Here is a 20,236-nt window from a genome sequence, read left to right on the forward strand (position 1 = left end):
CACACACACACACACACACACACACACACACACACGTGGCTGGAGGACGAAGAAGAGGAGAAAGAAGAGAAGGAAGCGGAAAACTGCGGTGTAAAGACAGTCGTGTGTGTCTCTACCTTTGTCGTCCACCCCAGGTCCAAACACCTTGACCTTGGAGGTGTCTACGGCCGGCAGGACATTGACGGTGGTGGGGAAGCCAGCGGCCGGCTGTCCCCCGTAGCGTAGCAGCAGGGTGTACATGCCGGCGGTCAGCGGGATGTAGCTCACCGTGTAGTTGCCCCCGCCGCGGTCCACCACTTCAGTCTTGGCCCCCGCGCCTGGGAGCACACAAGTGGAAGTGATGTCAGAGAAGCACATGAAGTTACGCCAGACTAGGAAGTGACGTGGTAGTGAACGTGGTAGGCGGTAATACGCGCAGAGAGAAAGAAAGTGGCCTCAGGCTGACACAGGAACTGCCATCATGACACCACAGGTCATTGTGGTAATAGGTGTACAGGAATGTGTGCAGGGGTAATGCGTTCAGACTTACCAGAACCAGACTCTGGTTTGGCCTCCAGGGTCAGTTGACCTGGACCAGCTCTGGAACAATCCACCATCACCTCACTGACCTCACCCACCTGGGGAGACGGGAAGTGGGGTGGCGGGGAAATCAGGATGTCAGATAATTTCCCTCGACATCCTTCAATAGCTTAACTATGACCTTTGACCTGTTCGTAACCTAGAGGAGGCTCACCTTGGCTCTCTTGAGGCCTGACCCCGAGGCCAACACCTGGCTGGGGTCAAAGGGCATGACCACGTCAGCCTTGAAGGGGGAACCCGGGATGTGGACGTCCTCAAACAGGATGTTGACCAGGTAGTCGCCGGGCTCCGTGGGGAGGTAGGACACGGAGCAGGTCCCGTCCCCGTTGTCAGAGCACTCGATCTTAGCCTCCATCGGACCCTCCACCGTCAGCCCCAGACCCCCGGTGCCCGCCCCCTTGGTGTCGATGGAGAAGGGGGCCGGACTGCCGACCACCCCGCCTTTCAGGCCGGGCCCTGAAGCCTTCACCTGCGGGAACAACCCAGTTTAGCAAGGCACCGACAGGGTTAGGGGTTATATTCCCTGTGTAGCTCTGTAAGTAGTGCGAGGCGCTTAAATTGCAGGGTGAGTGAGTGAGTGAGTGAATGAGTGAGAGAGTGAGTGCAAGAGTGTGAGTGAGTGAGTGTGCTGTGGGCTGAAGATGTGTGGGGGTCCATGGCTTGTGTTACTTGGTGCTGTGTTAAGTTTGGTGAAATTTGTGCAGGTTGTTTTTTGTTTACTTGCATGTCTGAGTGTGATATACTTTAGTGTGTCGATGTGTGTGTGTGTGTGTGACCAGTCGTACCTTGCTGGGGTCCGGGGGTAGCTCGGCCTCCACGGGGAAGGGGCTGCCCGGGACAGGGTGCCCGTCGTAGGTCACGTCCACAGCGTACTGGCCCTCCTCGGTGGGGGTGTAGCGCACCAGGCTACAGTTAGCTCTCGAAGGGTGGGGCTCCAAGACGCAGGGCAGCGACCGCTGGCTAGGACTCCGCTGCGGACCGCAAAAAACACTGGTTAGCTAAACTGCTAACATGCTAACGGCTAGCCATGTGCTAACATGCTAACAACTAGCGATATGCGCTCACCTGATTAAGGCTCGCACAGTTCACACATGCTAACATGCTAATCGAGAGAAGTTAGCAGGTTGCAGGTTAGCGCTGCACTAACCAGTTACTATGGTGCCCCCCTGCTTACAGTTAGCGTGAGGCGCTAGTGTGGGTTAGCTTACCAGCACCACCTGCAGACGACCCTGACCTCCGGCTCCATCCGTATCCACCACCACCTCCTGCTTCTGGTTCACCTCCACTCCTGGCACACACACAGATAAGAGTACAAACAGGTATAGGGTCAGACAGAGAGACATAAGAGTACAAGCAAGTATAGGGTCAACAGAGAGACAGATAAGAGTACAAATAAAACAAGTATAGGGTCAGACAGAGAGACAGATAAGAGTACAAACAGGTATAGGGTCAGACAGAGAGACAGATAAGAGTACAAACAGGTATAGGGTCAGACAGAGAGACAGATAAGAGTACAAAGAGGTATAGGGTCAGACAGAGAGACAGATAAGAGTACAAACAGGTATAGGGTCAGACAGAGAGACAGATAGGAGTAAAACAATAAAACAGGTATAGGGTCAGACAGAGAGACAGATAAGAGTAAAACAATAAAACAGGTATAGGGTCAGACAGAGACACAGATAAGAGTAAAACAATAAAACAGGTATAGGGTCAGACAGACAGATAAGACAGAGGTAGATAGAAGATATAGAGAGACAGAAAAGCAGATATAGAGACAGGTAGACAGACAGATAAGAGTACAAACATTAAACAGGTATAGGGTCAGACAGACAGACAGATAAGACAGAAAGGTAGACGGTCAGACAGACTGAGAGACAGAAAAATGGATACAGAGACAGGTAGACAGACAGTCAGACAGACGGCTCTTACTTGCGTTCAGCCCGTCCACGGTAATCCGGTCCAGGTCCAGGGGTGCTGCCACGGAAACCTTGAAGGGGCTCTTGGGGATGGGGTCTCCTCCGAATGTCACAGTGACCCCCAGATCCCCCTACACACAATTCACACACACACACACACCCACACTAGTATGAGTTTGTACCTAAACCAGTGTGTATCCGAGTGTGTACCTGGTCAACAGGTGTGTATTGGTTTGTGGATTAGAGTGTGTTCCTGTATGGCAGGTGTAGGGCAGTGCTTGCCTCTATCTACAACATGTCTGTATTAGTGTGTACCTGTACAACATGTGTGAATTAGTGTGTACCTGTACAGGTGTGCATTGAATGTGTTCTTTGTGTTTATTGGTGTGTACCTGTACGACAGGTTGTGTATTGGGGTGTACACACCTGTGCAGCAGGTGTGTATTTGACAGTGTGAGAGTAGTCGTAGTTGTCGATGATGTCATAGTCCAGTACGGCGGGGCCTTTCTGGGCCGCTGAGAAGGAGACGTCCAGCGGAGCTTTACCGGCTCCCTTAGTGAACACCGTGAAGTGTGTGGGTTTACCCGCCTCCACCCCTGGAGAGATGGGGAGAAGGTTAGAGATAAGGATAGAGAGACTAGAAGAGAAGGTTAGAGAGACAAGAAGAGATAAGGTTAGAGGTACGAGTAGAGATTAGGTTAGAGGTGTGAGTAGAGATAAGGTTATAGTGTGAGTAGAGATAAGGTTAGAGTGTGAGTAGAGATAACGATAGAGGTGTGAGTAGAATTAATGTTAGAGATGTAAGTAGAGATAAGGTTAGAGGTTAGAGATGTGACTAGAGATAAGGTTAGAGGTGTGAGCAGAGATAAGGTTATAGATGTGAGGACAGAAGTGAAGATGTGTACCTTTACGCGTGAGTCCAGGACCCTCTGCTTTGACCTTGGAAGCATCGTGGGATGGATCAACCTTGACCCGGAAGGGACTTTGAGGTACTTCCTGAGAAGAGGAGAACAATAATGCTCAGTATTGAACAGCAGCAGTGTGGGTAACTTTACTCTGGTGCCTGCGTGTGTATGCGAGCGAGAGTGAGTGTGAGAATGAGTGAGTGTGAGTAAGTGAGTAAGTGAGTGTGAGTATGAGTAAGTGAGTGTATGAGTGAGTGTATGAGTGTGTGTATGAGTAAGAGTGAGGGTGTGTGTAAGCCCACCTGGTCAGCAAACAGGACCTTGATGGTGACGGTACCGGTAGCGGGGGGGGTGTACTTGACGGTGATGGTGTCGTTGGCGTTGGGGATGATGTCAAACTCCACGTCCTCCTCCTGCTGGTCGCTCGGTCTGCTAGGCTCACACTTCACCCCTACACTCACCTCCCCTACACACACACACACACACACACACACCACGTTGTTAGAAATGTAGCTCTTAAGGGAATTCATAACCGGTTTCCTAGTCAGAAGCTCAGCTCATTGTTCATTCAGAAAGTTTATTCCTATGGTCTCAAGACTACGGCCATTCATACATGCAGAAGGTTCATTGCGGATGTCTACTGAACAAGATTGTATACATTTACCATTTTGACAATGTATGAATAAAAACTAAACTTGAAAAAAAACTTGAAGAAACGTACATCTTTATATCATCATGAAATCTAAATGGACAGTGTCGGGGTCATGGCCACTGTGTGTGTGTGTGTGTGTGTGTGTGTGTGTGTGTGTGTGTGTGTGTGTGTGTGTGTGTGTGTGTGTGTGTGTGTGTGTGTGTGTGTGTGTGTGTGTGTGTGTGTGTGTGTGTGTGTGTGTTACCTTCTCCTGCTCCACTACAGTCCACGGTGAAGTGTGTGGGCTGGTCGGCCTTCAGACCGCTCCTCTCCACCCCAGGGCCGAACACCTTCACCTGGCCGGGGTGGCTGCCTTTCCCAACACCCACCTGAGACACAATAAGCAAGATGCACATTTTAAAAGGTTAGTGAGGTTGGTGAAAAAAATATGTTCATGGACTCAAGACAATTCAACAGTTGGTTTAAATGAACAATTCTAAACTGAATTAAATAGAGTTAAAGCACACTTTGTCATTGTCATTATTATATGTTGAAATTCTCTTTAAACCCTGACAGTAATCAATATATCAAATGCACGGATAAAATGTATGATAAAAAAAAAAGACGGCATATGTGGCTGTTGCAGGCCTGTAATAAACCCATGTAATTTGTGGCAAATTACATGATTGGCTGGACTACCTGTCTGTCTACCTCTCTTTCTGGTACTCTGCCTGTGTACACATTACGCATAATGCATTACCGGAGGCTTCAAGAAGGCTAGGCTGACCCGTTGCTTAAGATTAAACGCTAGTCATGCGTTTTGGGGGAGTGGCTTTTGGGGCCTAGATTTCTTCAGTTGGATACTTTCAAAACTAGCTTACTCTGGCTTGTTTCTCTAAATTGCCTACCCATACTTTAATACTGCTATTATGTGTTAGCCTGCATTTGTGACCTGTGTGTGTTTGGGGTTATAGGGTTATATTATTCAGTTTATGTATATTTCATCAACAGCAACCATGCATACTTAATATACAACGGGCAGGGTTAAAACAAACAGCACACCCAGATATTTAATTGAAAAGTTTTGATTTATTTTTGAAGTAAGACTGACAATCAATTCTGTAAAATATCATTTAAATTACTTTAAATGAACAAGGTTTCGCTAGTTAGCTGAACATTTTGCACAGTTAAACAGTGTGGTGGTTGAAACTGGATTACAAAGAGCTTATCTGATTCAAACCAGAACCAAAAAAACTGGCTTATCCAGCCAGTTCGATTCAGTTTGGACCAGTACCACAACAGAAGCAGATCAGGCCCGATGCGCTGCCACAGAAGCCATCTGGCAGCGGCCAGTGGGAAAACGCTGAGTTTGTACTTTTATGAGAGCCGTTCATCCCTTCTTGGCAACAGAGATCAACCAGCCAGATGACTATAGACAGTACACATCACCGCAGGGCCAGGTGAGGTGACGGACGCCATTACTCATCCCTTATGCAACTAAGTACACTAACTGTTGTTTCAACATGACACACTGCTCCTGCCCCTCTAACGCATTCACGCACAGACATGACGAGTCCTGCAGCTCACACAACACTCCAAACCATGGAGGAAATACTGTTTCACCAAATACATTATATACTCATTCATGTCCTTCTAACAAAACTTAGTCTAAAAATACCATGAGTGCAGACTTTCTTCGAATGCGAGGCCACGTTTGAATCAAACCCCAAACCGACTTGTTTCAGGTTTGATTGAAAGTTGCAGCCTTGGTGAACTTCACTAAGACAAACTTTTGCCCGTTGCAGAGATAAAGCAGTTTATTATTTAAAGTTTGAATCCAGGTCTCAAGATTGTTCGGTTGTAAAGATGGATCATAAAGATTGGTTCTAAAGTTCAGCTAGGAGTTCGTTTTTTTAATTGTTATAAAGTTGACTTGGCTGTATAAACCGAATATAGCGGTTAAAATGGTACGATTTGGGTGCTTGGCTGACATACAGTTTGAAGTTTTGGAATCCCAGTTTGCTGGGTTGAGTATGTTGTCTTTGTGAAGTTCGAGAAACATAAAACAGGGATCTTCCAGAAGGAACTACCAGGTTAGCTACAGTGATACAGAGTGCTTCAAGCATAGTTAATGTCATAACATTCAAAGACTGAAATGTAGTAATGTTAATACTTTCCATTTGATGGAATATTATTTAACAGTCATACTAACATACAGGAGCATTTAGTACAGTTATTAGATTATTGGGATTAAGTGCAAATTAGACAAAAGGAAAAAACATGCGTCATAAATATTAGGCCTGTTAAGCGCTTTGAGACGGTAATGATGATTAAGGGCTATACAAATACAATTGAAAATTGTTGGTCAATAGAAAATAATTGACTAAATCACCTAATCTATATTTGAAATGCAACGTTACAGATTAAAGCAGTAACACTCTAGGGTCAACTCAGACATGAATTGACCAATAAACATCCTGTTGTGTGATGTTGGAGGCGGTCTGTGTTTTGTATGGATCTTAGCAGGATTCTAACTGGATGGTAACAGGATGATAAAGGAAGCACACAAGAAGCAAACAGGAAGCTAAGTGATTGCAAACTGGATGCAAAAATAAAAGCAGGGTTTCCCACGGCACTTTACAGCGCCTGCCGCTTAACTACGGTGTTTTCGAAAGTTTAAAATAAGTTAAACTTCTTTCACTCTCCTTGTATAGATCAGGCTGCAGGGCAACAGTCGAACAGCCTGCATGAAAATAAACATAAATGGACCACCTGTAAAAGAGTGCACCCCCTCCCCCCGGCAAACCCCACCACCCCAACTAACACATTTTCTGTGGGAAACCCTGAAAGGTAACGGCCTGCTAGCTGGATGCTAACTGGACAGCTACATGATGCTAACTAGACTAGATCCATCTGTCCTCGGTAGAGGTGAGGATGATTATGAGAGCTCTCTTTTGTTTAACCTGTGGAACTAAGCCTTTCGATTGGTTGGTCTTACTCTCCTTCGCCAGAATACCCAGGTCTGATTGGAAGACCTTCGCTCTCTCCTTGACTTCGATGTTTGATTGGACGATGTGTACATGCTCGGCAGCGATCGGAGGCTGTGGTTGGCTGCTTACCCGGAAGGGGCTGTTCGGGATGCTGGTGTTGCCCCAGGTGACCGCCAAGGTGTGTTTGAGGGCTGTGGCCGGGGTGTAGGAGCAGCTGTAGAGCCCGTCTCCTTTGGACTTGACCTTCACCGCCACAGGCACTCCCTCTGCATCCTGAAGGACACACAGGAAGACAGACAGACGGTCAGATAGTGTGCATGAGAGTGTGTGTGAGTGAGGGGGCGTGTGTGTGTCGTACCTGAGCTGCGATGGCCAGAGGTCCTTTCCCAGCGTCCTTCCCGTTAACGGTGAACTCTGCCGGTTGGTTGATGATGCAGCCGGTCTTCTCTAGCCCCGGCCCGTACGCCTTCACCTAGCACCCAATCACAAACAGACTCAGTCCCAGGCAACCAGTTCACTACCCTGTTAATAACTACTGTTACTATTCTTTTGTAATGGTTTAATTATTTTGTAACTATTCTACTTTAAGTGTATTCTACTGTAACTGTTTATTATAATGTAGCTCTATCTATTAGACAGTCAATTTATTCTATTGTTGATATCTTGGTGCTGTAACTCTATTCCAATTTAACTTTCTAATACTGAAAGTCCAACAATCTGATTAAACTGTAGCTCTATCTATTCTACTGTAGCTCTTTCTATTTTACTTTAACTATATATTGTACAATAACTATTATTCAAATGTATCTATATATACTACTATCACATCATGCTTTTCAACTGTATCTATACATGGTACATTAACTTTCTGTTCTAATGTAGCTCTATGTAACTGTCACTGTCTATTCTACTGTAGCTCTCTTTCTACAGTAACTTTATCTATCTACTGTAATTCTACCTACACAAGGTCTATAAATTTATGTCAAATTTATGTATATTTTAAACTATGTCTAATTATCTTACTGTACCGTACAAATCACCCTATATCTGACCTAACCTTGTTCTACAGTGGAGTCATGTGAACAGGAAGTGACGCGTGGCGGCGGTCACCTTGGAGGCGTTGCTGGCCCCGTCGTCGGGGACGATGTGGGCCATGAAGGGGCTGTCCTCGATGTCCTCGTCGTCACAGGTGACGTGCACCGCGTACTCCCCGGGCTCCGTGGGCCAGTACAGCACGTCACAGGACCCGTCGTTCTGGTCGTTGCACTCGATCATGGCCTGCGACGGACCCTCGATGGCGAACCCTGACCCCACAACAACCTGGTTTAGGTGAGCCTGGGATGACTGACTAACCCAGAATCCATGAGAGTATGAACACGATTCTACGCCACCTTGTGTCATGTTCTCTTACCGAGTGCGCCCACATCGCTGCCAACAGACTCCACCACAAAGTTGGCTGATTTACCCACAATCCCCTTCTCCAGACCAGGACCCCAGGCCCGGACCTTCTGGGGTCCGGCCTCAGGTCCTACGACCACCTCAAAGGGACTGGAGGTGAAGAGGACAGGTGGTCAGGAGGAGGTTTACAGCCGTAATGGAGACAGTGAAGGGTGAGTGAGTGTGTGTGTGAGTTACCTCTTTGGTATGTGTACGCCCCCCCAGGTGAGTAACACGGTGTATTTCCCAGGAGTCAGGGGGTGGTATTCATAACCAAACACACCGGCATCACTCTCTGTCTGCTTCACCGGCTCCTCGCGACCCTCTGACACACACACACAGACACACCGAGTGTGAGTCACCAGTAGCATACTGTTGCTGTACTGCTAGGCTCCCAGTATAACCACTAGCAGACTATGGGTGCAGTGGTTGTCTCCCAGTATGACTAGCTGTACTCACTGGGTCCTTTCAGGAGCACCTTCAGATCACCACTCCCGGCGTTCCGGGTGTCCACACGGAAATCTGCCGCCTGTTTCACCCTCACCCCTGACGGCTGGAGTCCCCGACCTGTCGCCCTGCACGCGCCCGCAACACACGCTGGACAGACAGACAGACAGACAGACGGACAAACAGAGTTAACCCTGGCTCTCTGCCGTGGTCACATGACCCGGGCATCATCTGACCTGTGTGATGATATTCAAGATTCAACATTTAAGATGTTTTTTGGTCAAATGCACAACAATTACAGCAGCGGTCACTGGCAATAAAATTCTTGAGTCTCAGGCTCAGTCAATAATGCAATATAATAAGAAAAAGTGTGAGAAACACAAACTAGGCATGAAATAATTAGAATAAAATAAAAATATAACAACTGTAAATAAAATAGAATGCTTCCATGTACAGTATTCCATCGGAACTTACCGGGTGCGATTTCGACGGGGAAGGGGCTCTTGGGTATGGCGACGCCGGCGAAGGATATGGCGACGGCGTGGGGGCCGGTCTGGGTAGGCCGGTAGGTGCAGCGGTACGTGGCGTCGCCCTGGTCCTCCATCATCACCTCCACCGTGTTGTCACGGCCCTGGGGGTCCTTCACCGTCACCGTCACATCCCCGACTCCCGCTCCTGGCAGACCACACCCCCTCGTTAATAGCCGCCTTGAAACCACACCCCCTCATTAACCATAGCCTTGAGACCACCCCCTCTCATTAACAGCCTTGAGACCACATCCTCTCATTAACCATAGCCTTGAGACCACCCCCTCTCATTAACCATAGCCTTGAGACCACACCCTCTCATTAACCATAGCCTTGAGACCACCCCCTCTCATTAACCATAGCCTTGAGACCACAAACCCTCATTAACCATAGCCTTGAGACCACCCCCTCTCATTAACCATAGCCTTGAGACCACAAACCCTCATTAACCATAGCCTTGAGACCCCACCCTCTCATTAACCATAGCCTTGAGACCCCACCCTCTCATTAACAGCCTTGAGACCACCCCCTCTCATTAACCATAGCCTTGAGACAACAAACCCTCATTAACCATAGCCTTGAGACCCCACCCTCTCATTAACCATAGCCTTGAGACCCCACCCTCTCATTAACCATAGCCTTGAGACCCCACCCTCTCATTAACCATAGCCTTGAGACCACCCTTTCATTAACCATAGCCTTGAGACCACACCCTCTCATTAACCATAGCCTTGAGACCCCACCCACTCATTAACCATAGCCTTCAGACCACCCCCTCTCATTAACCATATCTTGAGACCCCACCCTCTCATTAACCATAGCCTTGAGACCCCACCCTCTCATTAACCATAGCCTTGAGACCCCACCCTCTCATTAACAATAGCCTTGAGACCACCCCCTCTCATTAACCATAGCCTTGAGACCCCACCCTCTCATTAACAATAGCCTTGAGACCACACCCTCTCATTAACCATAGCCTTGAGACCACACCCTCTCATTAACAATAGCCTTGAGACCACACCCCCTCATTAACACAAACCATACAGCCACACCCCTTTCTTAACACAAGCCTTGAAATCTAGACCCCCTTGTTAACACAAGTCATTAAGTCCCACCCCCTCGTTAAAAACAACTGGGCCTGCAGGTCTTCTAATGATCTGAACTAAACCTGATCGATTTTGAACCGCCTCCACCGCCTACCGGCTGGATCACTCGCACCCTTTGAAACGGATGCCAAGTCCACCGTAGTGCATCGTCATGAAAACCACTCAGCAGAAGCAGAAATAGCCAGGTCCTACAAGGTTGGGTGAAGCGAGATAACGCTCCGCAGGAGTCCGCCGGTACCGGCCTCCGGTGCGGTGGCTGGGGATCGAACCTGCGGTGTAGATGTCGAAGTAGGTGGGTTTGTTGGCGATGTTGCCCGTGGGATCGAGGCCCACACCCTTGGTCGTGACCTTGCTGGCGTCCCCCAGGGCCTTCTCCACGCCCACCTCAAACGGACTCTTGGGAATCTGCTGGCCTGCGAACAGCACCGTTACCTAGGGGAACGCAAGCAACACTGTAACCAAGGAAACACGAATGACAGTGGCCGTTACCTAGGGAACACAAACACAAGTCGCCATGGCCGAGGGAAACACAAGCAACACTGTTCCCCTGTACACGTAAAGCAACAACTGGATCACCAGGAAGCACCAACAGCGCCCTGTGGTGATTGGCTGAGCCGTTACCTTGTGATTGCCGACCACCTTTGGGACGTAGGTGACATTGTAGGTCTTCTTCCCCTCAATAGGAACCGCCTTCACCTGACACACACACACACACACACACACACACAACTGTTTAACCACTCCTGTCCGTACTACTACTAGAACGTGTACAGTCATGCTCCGGGGCGGTTAGGCCACCTCCTCCTTTAGTCCCGCGGGGTCCTCAATGTAGACCGTGATCTGAGCCTGGCCGGAGCTGAAGGTGTCCACGGTGAAGACCGCCGGACGCATCACGTGGTTACCCGTCGGTTCGATACCTGGGGGGGGGGGGGAATGACAGTTGATAACATCTAACGGCTTGTAACAGCTAATCACACTCACACCTGCTTGGTGCAACCTCATGCGTGTGTTTGTGTTTATGTATGTGTGTGTGTGTGTGTGTATGTGTGTTACCTCGGCCGTAAGCGCAAGCCTTCTTGGGGTTGAGCTTGGGTTTGAGGGGCGCTCCGGGTTTCAGCTTGGACTTGGGGAACTGGGACAAGTAGGTCATCACAGACTGCTCGTCCACACTGGGGTCGATGATCTCCTCAGGCGCTATCACCTGCGGGTGATAGCGCAGTTAACAGTTAACACCTCAGTTATTAATACACACAAACGTTATTCAAAAGGATGCGGTCGGCACTGTTTGAGAGAAAGTGGTTTGAGAGAAAAAGCAGAAGCGAGCAAAATGCTTCCACATGCATCACACTCACTAATAACTAACATAACAATTACCCTCAAATTATAGCTGTTAAATATTACATACTGCATTTTTAAGAGAAGAAAAGAGATTAGAGAAGGGAGGAGGAGAGGAGAAGAGGAGGGGAGGAAGGAAGGAGAGAAGAGGAGGAAAGGAGAGAATGGGAGGGGAGGAGAGGAGACAAGAAGAGAAGTGGAGAGGATGGAAGAGGTGAGGAGAGGAGGAGAGGAGAGGAGTAGTTTAGGGGCGGGACCTGTGGTATTCCCAGCCATGTGTCGGCCAGCTGCATGGCTTCACTGGCGTTCTCTACTGGTTTCACTGGATCCCAGGTCTCCCAGTCAGGACACAAGCCTAGAAAACAAAATATGGCACACGCACTATTGAATACAATACTATCTTGATGGTGGAATGCCGTTACTACAAGTTGCTACGGGTAAAAGCGTCAACTAGTTCAATGCAATGGAACACGAACACGAACACGAACACGCACGCACGCACGCACACGCACACGTGCACGCGCCCCCCCCCCCTCCCTCACCAGGAGCGCAGCTGTCCACCAGCGCTCCCAGAGCCCGGCCGTCCTTCCAGTCTCGAGCAAAGTTGTTGATGGGCAGGTCGGGCACCTTGTTCTGGATCCAGCCCAGCAGACGCTGCTTGGGGGTCTTCTTATCCGCCTGGGGGACATCACAACGTCACACCCTGTTACCATGAGAACCGTGTCCCCCTCGCAACCCCGTTACTATGACAACCACGTGCCTCTTGAATCCGGCGCAGGTGCCGTGCAGTTCAAAAGTAAGTCATAGCCATAACTGAAATAACCCATGTATATCAATGTGAATGTACATAACAAATTAATTGTACTAAACAAACCATGTACTTTTGACCAAACTAGAAATGGCTCCAGCAAACTTCATAAAATAAAGTGAAGTCCAGATGAATCAAGTCGTCGTGTTTGAAGACTATAGAAATATATTGAGTTACACTGTAAACAAACAAGAAAGAGGCTTTGGGGATGGGCATAGACATTCCCCGTCATAGACATGCTTTGCTCTCAGTCTGTCTGTGTCTACTAGTCTAAATCCCTACCCGTCTGTCTGTCTGTCTGTGTCTACTAGTCTAACTCCCTACCCGTCTGTCTGTCTGTGTCTACTAGTCTAACTCCATACCCGTCTGTCTGTCTCGTCATGATGTGTCTAGCTAACAGTGTGTCTGTGTGTGTCGGTGTGTGTGTGTCTGTGTCTAGCTACCAGTATGTCTGTCTGTGTCGGTGTGTGTGTGTCAGTGTCTATGCTTGTGTGCAAGCAGTACCACATCGTCCTCGTCCTCCCACACTGGCATGGAGATGGAGTAGTGGAGGATGAGCGTCCAGATGAGACCCAGGATCAGCTTCAGGTTCCCATCCACGATCGCCTTGGAGTCTGGACACAGTTCAGGGGTCAGGTCAACGCTCCACTATCCCTTTTAAAAAGGCTCCTATTCCAACACAAGGCACGAGTTTGATTGGCCATTACAAGCCATTTCAAAATGAACCCTCTAGTAACATCACAAGTGGGAGTGCCAATGTAACAGTTATTTAAAATGACTACAGTCAGCGTTTTTTGGCCAGAGAGCAGAAGGAGAAAGGACTTAGTGTAGCAGATACTAGATACTTGCATGTGTCACAAGTTTCAACATATAATGCTGGCTTTTGATTTTTTACTATTTTGCCAGAAACCAATAGTTAATTCCTTGATTTTTGACATGTTATGGTCAGGAAGTTTTCGTCACACCATTTGACGGGGGCAGGTAACGGAAACAACCATGATCTGACTCCAAACCCTGGAGAAGTGAAAGTAGGGTGGCGCCCTGCCATCAGAGAACTTCACAAAGTAGCTTCCCTCTTGAACCGTCCTACAGCTCTCTGTATACACAACAATAAGCAGGGGGACAGGACGCAACCCTGGGGATAGCCCGGATTTGAGACCTTGTGATAGACATGTGTCCATTCACACAAACCTGCTGAATTCAATCATTAAGAAAATCTTAAAGCAATACCAAAAGCTGATCTTGTAATTTAAAATAAGGAACAAGTCACTCTTTCTAAATATAAGGCTGCATCTTGTTAAAGAGAATTCAGCGAATAAAAGATTTACATAAGAGTTGGGTTTCTCAAGGTGCTTTTCCATAGTGTCGAGAATTAGGGGATTTGCATCCTCCACACCTTTACCAGCTTGGTAAGCAAAATGTAAGGGGACCAATTTACCACCAATGAGGGAGACAAGAATATATTGTAAAATCTTCAAAGTAAAATTCACGACAAGGGATGTGAGAGCCATAGGTTGAAAAGCATTTAGTTCCTTGGGCTTTTTGGTATCAGGATGGGTTTTAAAGTGGATGTTGTCCAGATTGGAGGCATTTGGCCGATCTGTGAACCCACAGAGGACAGGTCCAGCAGCCATTATTATGTTCCCCGTCATGAATAGGCAGTGACACATTCCTGAGATATCACAATGTCATTCTGAGGTACAAGAGACCCTCTCACCAAGGAGAATTTTTCAGAGAAGGCATGTGTCGAAACTAGCAAAAAATGAGTTGCTAGTGTTTAGATCAGAATCCTCCAACCCCATTGATGGATTGTTTATTCTCATTTACACATTGATTAATAAAGTCCATTGTTCTAATCCCTTGCCAGGATTCTCTAAGATCCCCTCTGCTATATTGTGTTTCTATATTTTCCCTTCTGAACTCTAGCTGGTTAATGTTTCCTAACCAGCTGGTTTAAGAGTTAAACACAGAAGCACATATTAAGGTGTGTCCTCTGGAATGTTCTGACACCACCCGCACACAGGCGTGGCCGCAGGTGTGTATGTGTCAGCCTTATATCCTGTGTGTGTGTGAGAGTCTGTGTGCCTGTTCATGGTTTTTCCTAGCAAACATCCTGCCAGTTAGCAGTAACAATAGCAAGTGGACAACCTTTGCACACACACACACACACACACACGCGCACACGCACACACACACACACACACACACACACACACACACACACCCTTCCATTCATTTTTTTTCCCCACACATAGAAACTAAACAATGAAAGAATGTCAGAAGGCAGTTTGCTTTGACTTTACCCTGTGCTACTGTGCACCATTTTAATAACCGATATTAATCCTCCTCTAGTTTGTCGGTGAAAGTTGTGTTCTGTGGCCTGCAGCAGTACTTTTTCAGTTCCCAGCTACCTTTATTATTAATGACAATAGTCAATATAATTGTTATTGTGTGTCTATGTCAAAGGAAAGTGTGAGCGTGTATGGTCTTATCGGAGGGCCACACCCTGTCCACACCCTCCCACACACTATGTTTTAGTCAAACTAAATACATAAATCTGTTTCCAGCACACAGATCAGTCCGAATGAGTCTGTCTGCAGCCAGCCATTCAGCCAGACTAGTTATTGATGTTTGACACACATCAAGGTTTCTGACCAGTGCAGGTTAACAGCTAGCCTACCCTAGCAACAACAATCAGCTCATCCTAGCAACAATGATTACAATATACCTACCTCAGCAACAAATATCAAACTATACCTATCCTAACAACAAGCATCAGAATACACCTACCAACGTTAATACTCTCAGACTATTTCCACCCTAACAACACAGCATCAGACTATACCAACCCTATTGACAACCATCAGCCTACACATACCAAAGGCAACAACTTCCAGAATATACCTACTCTAGCACCAACTATCAGACTACACCTACCCTAGCAACACACCCTGTCCAAACAACACCCGCCATTAATATGGAAAACGCCAATAACTTGAATGAGTTAGTTTAGTGATGGTTCTAGCTTGGGTGAACTGTTTAACCACGTGGCTTATGCAATGTGCATCTGTGCGCCACACACCCTCATGTACACACCACACACTAAACATGTCCATGACATGCACCATTTAACATCTGGCATCCACAAACACACCTACCCATCCCCACACCCACACACACACACACACACACACACACGTTTAGGCCTGTATGACCTCATCCTGCTGTTCACTGGCTATGATGTCACCATAACCAGCCCATACATGTGGCGGGAAAGGGGGGAGGGTTATTCAGTCAAACCATTGGAAATAAACTGCTATGATGAAGGACAAGAATAAAATAAAGAGGTTACAGTTTGAGTTAAGAGTCTGGGTTAAAGGTTGGTATCTAGATTACGGTTCAGTGTCTAGATAAGAATTTAGAGTCTGTATTCAAGGTTAGAGTCTAGACTCAATTTAAGAGTCTGTATTAAAAGTCAGAGTTTGGATTCAAGGTCAATGTTTTGAGTTTAAATTAAAGGTTAGAGTCTTGATTGAAGGCTAGTATCTAGATTAATGTTTAGAGCCTGGATTACATGTTAGAGTGTTGATTTAATGTCAGTGTCTAGATTAAAGCTTAAAGTCTAGATTCAAGTTCAGGGTCTGGAGTTCAAAAAGGTTGACTTTTTCGAAGTTTAAAAGGTTGACTTTGGGGTTTCTGGTGAAACTTTTCTGGTTCATCAAAGAACCTACTACAACGAGTTGATTTAAAGAGTGATAAAAGAGGTTGTCTGTGTGTGTGTAAATCTATCTGTCGTCTCTACTAATGTTACCTTCCCTCAGGCAAGAAAGAGGCTTTGTAAGAGGCTCTCTCTCTCACACACACACACACACACACACACACACACACACACACACACACACACACACACACACACACACACACACACACACACACACACACACACACACACACACACACACACACTTGTGTTTAAGCTGTGGGTGAGGGTGTGTGTTTAATGACACAGTCTCAAAGGTGTTCCCGAAATCAACGTGTGTGCCTGTGCGCACATGCCTGCATGGGTTCTATGAAATGTAGGAAATAGACATTACAACAGAATTACCTCACACAACACTTGCTAAAGGAAGTTAACGAATAGCCTCAGGCTCCATAGGGCTAACGGTTTATATGACTCCATTGTTTGTGAACAAGTGTTAGCCACGGGTCTAACCTTTGGAACCCATACCGGAAGAAGCGTTTGGACAGAAGGAAATTACCTCATCTCTGATCCCCAGATTCTAACCTTTGACCTGACCGGAGGGTGAGAGCACAGCCAATCATTTGTTGGCGCCAATCACAGGCTTTGTTGAATGCACCCCTCTCAAAGTCAGACAGAGAGACAGAGAGACAGTTGTTTCATCTGGAAGGTAAGCTTCTGTGTGTTTACCCCCCCCCCCCCTCTCTTAAAGAGGATAACTTGTACGCACGCGGTGTGTGTGTTGTGCCTAGACTGTAAACAGGGCTTTTCACGTTCCACTGTTACACACGTTTCCATGGAGACCTGGGACCTGAGAGAGGGAGAGTGACAGACTGTGTCAGCCAATCAGAGGAGAGGAGCTATAGAAAGCAGAGAGTGGCCTAGGAAGGAGAATGAGAGAGAGAGAGACAGAAACAAAGTGAGAGAGACAGATACAGGGACCAAGATCGAGAGAGATCACAGAATAGTTTAGTTCATGTAAGCAGTGGATCCCGTTGAGCCAGTTCATTAAAGCCTTTCTGGCCATGTTTTCCTTGATGTCTCTCTGTATTTGCATGTAAAATAGAATATTACATTTCTAAAATGACATGAAGATTCAAACCAGGTGAAAACACAAATAAAAACCAAGGAGGGGAAAACCTCTCTTTTCCGTTCACTCTGCAGTGTAGACATTATCATGACACGACTCTCTCCTTCTCTTTATCTCTCACTCATCTCTCTCTCTCCCTAGAATTGATTTCACAACGTTCGGTACAGTGAACAACACACACAGCCAACACCCACTCCACTTCCCCTCTCTATACCTGGTTGTGCAATAGGACATCAAATATGTTCTAGGGTGGCAACCAACCAATCAGATGACAGAGATCTAAGCCGGTTGCTTATTATTGGATGAGAATAGATTATGGAATGTATATGTCTGACAAACAGTTAACTATGGCTAGCACACCATTACCCAGACTAGCCTATCCTTAATTCTGAGGCTACTAGCACTGAGGCCCTAGCGCTGAGACTCCTAGCTCTGAAGCCCTTAGCTCTGAGGCCCCCAGCTCTGAAGCCCTTAGCTCTGAGGCCCCTAGCTCTGAAGCCCTTAGCTCTGAGGCCCCTAGCTCTGAAGCCCTTAGCTCTGAGGCCACTCGCTATCAGTCACTAGCTCTGAGGCCATAGCTCTGAGGCCCCTCGCTATCAGTCACTAGCTCTGAGGCTCCTAGCTATGAAGCTCTGAGGGTCAAAACAGGAGCAGCTAGCTCGTTATTAACCAAGCAACAAATTGGCACACTCACACCTTCAATCACACATACACACCTTAGACACACAGGCAGCCTAACATACACACACATGCTACCTCACATACACACAGAGTTATTGGCTGACATGGAGGTGAGGCATGTCACAAACTAACACAATGTCTCTCTCTCTAAATACCGACAAAAAGTAACCCATTGTTTCCCTCCACATTCACCGCCGTGTGTGTAGTCAATCAGTAACCCTCTTCCCAAAACGCACAGCCCCACCCGTCTGACGTGACTACTGCTTAAAGGGGACACACACACACACACACACACACACACACACACACACACACACACACACACACCAGGAAGAGGAGACAGGAAGGTGATGAATAATATATTCCCAACTTCCTGTGTTGTCAACAGGAATGATGGGAAGACGAGTCTACATATGCTAGTTGTAGTTTTTCCTGAAGCTTCAGAAGTAATGGCTTCATCGCTGGTAGGCAGTTAACAATGATTGCGCCAGTCAGTGGTTGGTACAGGTTGGAGGAGGAGGAGGAGGAGTGAATGAAGATATCTTAGGACTGAGTACCATTATGACAAAATGTGCTTAGTCAACAACTTTTTCGAAAGAAATGAAATACTTGCTCAACACAAACTGTCACAGACTCTAACTGACACGCACTCTCTCGCACATTGTAAGCAACACACCTGTGAAGGACCAGGGGCACAGATCCCTTAGAGGGTGATCACTCCATCAGATGTTTCTCGCAAAATCAAACCGTATTTAAGGAGTGTGTGTGGGGGGGGGGGGTTGCTCGTGTCCCCAAGTGGTCTTATCAATAAGCATGGCTCAATACACCAGAACACTCCAACCAGACGATGCCCACCACTGTTAATAAGAGGCTGCGCAATGCTTTCCCGTTAGATCGTTTTTCTGTTCATCAATTACACCTTTCATGTCCAATCCTATTCGGAGAGGGAGGCAGGTGTGTATAATCAATAAAAGTGATATCAACTCGTAATCGCAGATAAATAACGAAACGAATAAGGGACTTTGACCTGAACCAAGACACCGCGTGTTCTGATCTCTGAGCAACACGGTACATGTTAATAATCAAAAAAACTAAAAAAAAATGAATGAAAACATAATCAAAAAGTTGACCGCCACTGTATTGGATTTTGTGACTTCTAAAAGTCTTTGAGGTGAGTTTTTGCATGTCCGCAGGGGTGGGAGGGTAGGTGGAGCTCCAGGAGCCGGGGTTCCTGAACTCACCTATGGACACCAGCTTGATGTTTTCCCGCTCCAGGAACTCCAGCGCCAGGGACACATTCTCCAGCTTCATCTGGCGGAAAGTGGGCCTCGGGTGGTACTTCCTCAGCATGCCCTTCTGGCTCAGCACCTCCAGCAGGGAGATGAGTCTCAGTCCGTCGCTCAGGTCCAACTGCAGGTCCGCTATCCGCTTGTTGACACACTTGAGGTGCTCGTTGCACCAACGGGTGAAAGTGTTCTGTTGGATCTTCTTCCACGGAGCGTCGTCCGCCAGGTCTTTCTCCGTGACCGGCATCTTGCTGCGTCTCTCGGCTCCGATGTATGAGGAACTTAAGTAACTTTAGTCTGAAGTTTTTTGTCTGGAAGCTGCTGCTGCCTCGGAGCCGTCAGGAGTCACTCTGTTCGCGGTCTGAGAGCCCGACTCTCCTCACTCTGGGAGCCACATACTGCGCATGCGCACTAGTTAACGATGACGAAAGAAAGAGAAAGAATGATAGAATGAAAGAACGAAAGATCATGTATCGGCAAAGAATATCCTAAATAAACAAATGTAATGCTATAGAAATCGCGACATGTCAGAGATAGATTGAAGCAAACACACACCCTAATATTCAAATACACACACCTGGTAGTCTACACTTAAACCTTAAACTTAAACTTAAAAGTCTACTTAAACCTTGTTTAAATGTGAAGAAAAAAGCACGCGCACACACGCACACACTCGCGCACACACAGACAACCCAATCTGTTTTTGAAACATCAGGCATGATTTTAATACTGTATATAAAAGAGTATATATTAGATAAA

General features: G+C 47.0%; 1 protein-coding gene across 1 annotated transcript in view; it reads right to left on the reverse strand.

Annotated features, from left to right (window-relative positions):
- flnba (filamin B a) overlaps positions 1-19,844 on the reverse strand; it is a 36,893-nt gene extending 17,049 nt beyond the window's left edge. The window contains exons 1-25 of the mRNA XM_079747743.1: positions 19,433-19,844; positions 13,186-13,295; positions 12,416-12,551; positions 12,131-12,228; positions 11,592-11,739; positions 11,337-11,455; positions 11,160-11,234; positions 10,808-10,970; positions 9,380-9,580; positions 8,918-9,055; positions 8,657-8,783; positions 8,433-8,569; positions 8,132-8,325; positions 7,380-7,493; positions 7,151-7,294; positions 4,297-4,420; positions 3,703-3,866; positions 3,401-3,491; positions 2,922-3,091; positions 2,509-2,626; positions 1,788-1,867; positions 1,365-1,550; positions 734-1,048; positions 530-617; positions 117-317 (exon numbers count right to left, since the gene is read on the reverse strand). Coding sequence (XP_079603869.1) covers positions 117-317; positions 530-617; positions 734-1,048; positions 1,365-1,550; positions 1,788-1,867; positions 2,509-2,626; positions 2,922-3,091; positions 3,401-3,491; positions 3,703-3,866; positions 4,297-4,420; positions 7,151-7,294; positions 7,380-7,493; positions 8,132-8,325; positions 8,433-8,569; positions 8,657-8,783; positions 8,918-9,055; positions 9,380-9,580; positions 10,808-10,970; positions 11,160-11,234; positions 11,337-11,455; positions 11,592-11,739; positions 12,131-12,228; positions 12,416-12,551; positions 13,186-13,295; positions 19,433-19,724 — 3,733 coding nt within the window. The 5' untranslated portion in view covers positions 19,725-19,844. The remainder of the gene's footprint in view (positions 1-116; positions 318-529; positions 618-733; positions 1,049-1,364; positions 1,551-1,787; positions 1,868-2,508; positions 2,627-2,921; positions 3,092-3,400; positions 3,492-3,702; positions 3,867-4,296; positions 4,421-7,150; positions 7,295-7,379; positions 7,494-8,131; positions 8,326-8,432; positions 8,570-8,656; positions 8,784-8,917; positions 9,056-9,379; positions 9,581-10,807; positions 10,971-11,159; positions 11,235-11,336; positions 11,456-11,591; positions 11,740-12,130; positions 12,229-12,415; positions 12,552-13,185; positions 13,296-19,432) is intronic.
- Positions 19,845-20,236: the final 392 nt, after the last annotated feature.

This window comes from Pollachius pollachius (genome assembly GCF_949987615.1).
Source record: "Pollachius pollachius genome assembly, chromosome: 12".
NCBI classification, from domain to species: Eukaryota; Metazoa; Chordata; class Actinopteri; order Gadiformes; family Gadidae; genus Pollachius; species Pollachius pollachius.